This window comes from Capsella rubella, unplaced genomic scaffold, assembly GCF_000375325.1.
Source record: "Capsella rubella cultivar Monte Gargano unplaced genomic scaffold, Caprub1_0 scaffold_1, whole genome shotgun sequence".
Classification (NCBI taxonomy): domain Eukaryota; kingdom Viridiplantae; phylum Streptophyta; class Magnoliopsida; order Brassicales; family Brassicaceae; genus Capsella; species Capsella rubella.
In genome coordinates this window covers 12037082-12042054 of record NW_006238923.1, presented here as the reverse complement: position 1 = coordinate 12042054, position 4973 = coordinate 12037082, and the positions used below count along the sequence as shown (strand labels likewise).

The window sequence follows — 4973 nt, the reverse complement described above, 5'->3', positions numbered from 1 at the left end:
GGCTAGTTGTCGGCTTGTTGAAGATTTTGTTGTCGTCGCTTTTCCTTTAAAGCCTCCTCTACACTGGGGTCGCGTTCAGCAATGACACTGAATAAATGCTCATAGTATTCACTGTCCGCCTGCATCTTCTGCTTATACGCCGCTTGACTCTCCTCTAAAGCCGCAATTTTATCGTTAGCTTGTTGCAATGCAGTTAGTAACATGGCCGGATCATCCTTGGGATTTTGATGCGGGGCACTCGAGGAAGCAATAGGGACATTCCTGATAGATTCCACCCCTACCATCTTTTTCCTTTTCTTAACTGTAACCTACATTTAATTTAAGAAGAAGTAGTTACTTATAATTAGATATTATAAAATAAAATCATTAATTGCCTAGAGAATTACAAATAATAGAATGAGAATCTAACGGATTTATCTGGATCTTCCTCGCTAACAAAGTTTCCATTGGCTTCTTGGTGTGAGCAATTCATAATCTCTGTACGACTTGGAACTTCACCCGTCTTATCAAACTGGAAAAGTTTTGCTAATCAGCTTTGAAGAAGTCATAATAATTTTTTTACATATTTCAAAAGAAACTTACAAGTTCGTTAGCCTTTCGAGCAATGCTTTTTGTACCTAACTTATGTGGTGTCTTGTAATGGCTCCTACTTTTCTTATTTCTCTCTCTCAATTTCTGAAAATATATGCAATAAGTGAGAAACTCACCAAAAATATATCAAGTTAAAAAACAATATACTCTTTTGAGTTTTGATGTTACCTCAGTTTTTTCAGTAGACTGTAAACTGACAAAAACTTGCCACTCTTGTTCTGAAATGTTTTTTGGACGTTCCTTGTTTACAAGCCAGTCACGCCACAACTTATTCTTATAATGTTTGGCCTTTGCGCACAAACTTTTCATCACAGACTTCTTATACTCCTCATTTGAAGCATCAAAATCAAACTTATCCTATACATACACATGTAAACAGAAAGATTAAGAGTTAATAACTGCACATACAATATATATGTATATTATGATCACTGTACTGATAAAAGATATGTCATCAAGAATCGTTAAAAAGCATCATAGTTGAGAAGCTTCTTAGTCGTTCTTTTAAGTATTTCCTTTTTATTCTAAACTAAGAGATTTAGATATACTTATTTCACAATGCTTAAGTCGATTTGTAAGAGTCTATATAAGACCATCTCTAATGTCTATCTCTATTTTTTCCTCTAAAATAGAGCACTGTTTTACTCCAATGTATTACTCTATATCTTGCTCTAAAATAGAGTAAATTATTCTATTCTCTACTCTATTTTTTTACACTATCTCTAGAGAAAGATATAGAGTAGGGTTGGAGCAAATGTTACTCTAAAATAAAATTTTGATTCTAAAATAGAATGGGGTTGGAGATGGCCTCAGACTCTCAAAATCATCAATAATAATTAAGCTACAAAAATTAACCTAATTCTCTATAGTCTTTAGCTAAATACATCTCTATTCTAAGGTTTCACTACGACTTACTATACTAGATCAGTTGCCAAAGCTCAAGCTCATATCATGTACCTGAATGACCTTCCAAACATGATCCTTTTTTTGTTTCTCTACATTCCTCCAGTCCCGATAAGTTAGGCCAAATGGATGATCACTACATAACTTGCCAAGCCACATACCAAATAAACCTCCACTTCCTCCTTCCGGTTCATTATATGGACCAAACTCGAGAACGATTTTATAGTCTGTATCTTTCTTAATATCTTTTATAGTAAGATGTTTTTCTGTTGGCATTCCATCTGAATCTGCAAGGAAAAAATACATCGTTGTGAATGCTTACTTCTTATATAGTCTTCAACAACAATGTTTATCTACTTACCTATAACTTCAACCACCCACTTTCCTTGCTCACGTCCTAGTGTAAGTTTGTCTTCAGAAGAATGTATACTACTCTCAAGATGCTCCTTGGTTTCAGATGTTCTACCACGTAAATTCGAAGCCGGATCTTTATACATCTAAATATTTATAACCCAAAATGTTAGTCTTTTTAATTTGTAACAATACAATATAAAAACTTAATAAAAGCATATATAAAAAAATTATTCAACTAATGAAATTCACCTCTAGAGAAAGCTGATCTGAACTTGAAATCTGAAAATGAATAAACATAATATAAACACATGATTAGTTTTTTTTTCCATGAAAACTAACTTACGATCACGTTCACATATATCTATTGAACTCTCAAGTTTTCAACTAAAAACAATTTCATCATCATCAAAAATATCTCTAACTAACATTGGTAATGAATGATTGTTATAATGTTAGTCTTTTAATTTTGTAACAATACAACATAAAAAAAAAAACTTAATTTAAGCATATATAAAAAAAAAAAAATTATTCAACAAATAAATCTCACCTCTGATGTTGTATCATTATCATAATCATTTTCAGACATACTCCATAATGCATGGTATACCCAAGATGATAATTTTGGAAATCCAATTGAATATAGGATTAATACCCCAAATAAAGACACACATATCTACTAAACTCCCAAGTTGTCAACTAACTACAACGCCATCATCATTGAAATTATCTCTAACTAGCTAAAAGTTAAGATTTAAAAGATCATTCATATACCAATGAAGTGTGGCTGAGAGTAAGATGTTTTCCTGTTAACCTTTCATTTGAATCTGCAAAGTAAAAACATTGTGGTGAACTCTTACTTTCTATAGTTGTTTAAACAGTAAGAAGTAGATATATTACTCTCAAGATGTTTCTTGGGATCAGAAGTTCCAGCACATAAATTGAATTCTAAATTACCAGGAAAGAAATCTGCATATATGCAAGGAAAATAACATTATTGTTAACTCTTAATAGCGCTTTTGTAGTATTCAAGAACAATGTGTTTCTACTTACCTGTAAAATTAACCTCCGACTGATCTCCTCGCTCACGCTCATGTGTATGTTTGTCGCGAGAATTTAGCTTGAGACAAAATATTGAAAGCCAGAAATCTTCGGGAACCGAATTGGTATCCATCTAAATATAGAGCAAGCCAAAACATAGTGTTCTTTTAATTTAGTTATAACAATGCATAAAATTTATACAAAAGAAAACATTGTTTAACTAATTTAAATTCACCTCCAACCCAAGAATACTATCAGTAATTCATCATCAATCTGACTCAACAGATTAAAGAATTGGTTCCCTTGAGCATAATGTGGTTTGCCCAAAAAAAACAAAAGAGCATATTGTGTATCTTCAACATGAAAATATGTACATACACTCAGAAATCAAGTAATAAACCCATTAAAATCGAAATCCAAAGTTAAAATAAAAGAGGAAATTAATTAGGTATCATAACCTTCTCACAAGACGATCTTTCTCCGATTGGCAGAGAAGAAGATGGTCGCCGTTGTGAAGAGCTTGGTGCTTTGCCTTTTTTTGTTGATACAAATTGATTGATGCTTTTCGATTACTTAATTACAAATGCTACAACAATTATTAAATTACACTACTAAACGTGTTGACGAATGAGAAGAAAAGCAATGATGATTTTTAATATCTCATCGTTTAACGTAGCATCATTTTATTTTTAAATTCAGCATCGTTTATTTTTTAGTTTTCGCATCGTTTATTTCTAGTTTTAGCATCGTTTAAGGTAGCATCATTTTTATTTTTATTTTAATTCATTGCTTTGTGAAAATGATGTCAAATATCTAATTAGTATCACAAAATAGAAACGACGTTAAATATAACGTTAACTTTAAAATTTTAGAAATGACATTAAATTTAACATTTGCATCGCTTTCAAACCAATTTAAGATATTAACATCGATTATTTGATTTGTAATCTTAAAAGTCGATTTGGTAATCCCTACAACACAAAACAATGACTTTATTTTTTTTTTGACAAATTTTGAATCGTTTATGTAAAAAAATAAACAAAGACAACAACAAATTGTTTCCTCAATCACAGCCAACGCTTTTCGGCTTTTGCATTTGATTTTTTTTTCTTCGTCTTCTCGACTTTGTCAATTTTTTCAGCTCTTTTCTTATTAAACACGAAATAATTATAATATTTGGACTCATAAGCTTTTCTATTGAATAAGAAGAAAAAGAGAAAATAAAGATTTATAAAAACAGGCACATTTTAGGAGAGAGACTCGGAATTAGGCACGCTAGAGTAAAAGGTACCATAATATATACAAACACCACTATTTCTAACTCTTTTACCCCTGGCTGATTCTTTACTTTCTACTTTCTAGTTTCTACTAGAATTGAATCCGTGTTGTAAGGCGGAGAAAAATTATTGGACTATTGTTCATATGTTTTAATTTACTAAATGATACAAATGTATTAAAAGATTTGTTTTCTTTACAAATATATCATTTTTAAATTTTGATTGTGTTATTTTGTAACTAATTTTTCTAATACGTTTGTATTGAATATTATCCAAAAACAGTAGCGAGTTTGGTTAGTGCATAAAGTTGTGTTAAGTAAATAAAGTTGATTTTGGTGAATTATACATGTCTGTAACGAATATATGTTTTGAATGACCAATCTGTAACGGATTGTATTCGTAAATGTATTATTGATTACTCGCTCTACTATATAATTGTGATTTTAACAAAATAACTTGTGAATTACCTGTGGTTTATATAGTTTGATATATTATATAGTTTATCAGTAAAAATTACTCATGTTATAAATTCAATTTAATCAATATTTGAATAGTATATTTTGTCAGTAAGACTTTGTATGTACCATTGTTAAAGTTGATTTAGTTTTGTTCTTTAAGACCCGTACAATACAATTTTGCATATAATTTATTTTTGGAATAAAAAGTATTGAATTATAAAATTTAAGTGGTGTAAAACATGTTCTGACCCGTTTCTAATATTTTAAATATTCTATAATTTTTGTATATTTGAATATTTTAAAGGTTTCAATATTAAAATATTTTAAACTTTTAAAACATTTAAAATTTATA

General features: G+C 30.0%; 1 protein-coding gene across 1 annotated transcript; it reads right to left on the bottom strand.

The window, feature by feature from the left end:
• Nucleotides 1-2: 2 nt before the first annotated feature.
• LOC111832351 lies at nucleotides 3-3019 on the bottom strand. The gene is made up of 10 exons (XM_023788655.1): nucleotides 2899-3019; nucleotides 2746-2814; nucleotides 2620-2672; nucleotides 2098-2127; nucleotides 1856-1991; nucleotides 1549-1781; nucleotides 760-948; nucleotides 583-675; nucleotides 410-511; nucleotides 3-308 (listed from the first exon to the last, which is right to left on the bottom strand). Exons 1-10 carry the CDS (start codon nucleotides 3017-3019, stop codon nucleotides 3-5), a joined length of 1332 nt encoding a protein of 443 aa, XP_023644423.1.
• Between the last annotated feature and the right edge of the window lie 1954 nt (nucleotides 3020-4973).

What these genes read in the sequence shown, in the direction of transcription:
- LOC111832351 (XM_023788655.1), bottom strand. Translation starts at nt 3,019, where the DNA reads ATGGATACCAATTCGGTTCCCGAAGATTTCTGGCTTTCAATATTTTGT. An exon ending in CTCTCAGCCACACTTCATTG is followed by an intron (nt 2,128 to 2,619) that starts GTATATGAATGA and finishes ATTCATTTTCAG; the next exon opens with ATTTCAAGTTCAGATCAGCT. An exon ending in CTCGAAAGGCTAACGAACTT is followed by an intron (nt 512 to 582) that starts GTAAGTTTCTTT and finishes AAACTTTTCCAG; the next exon opens with TTTGATAAGACGGGTGAAGT.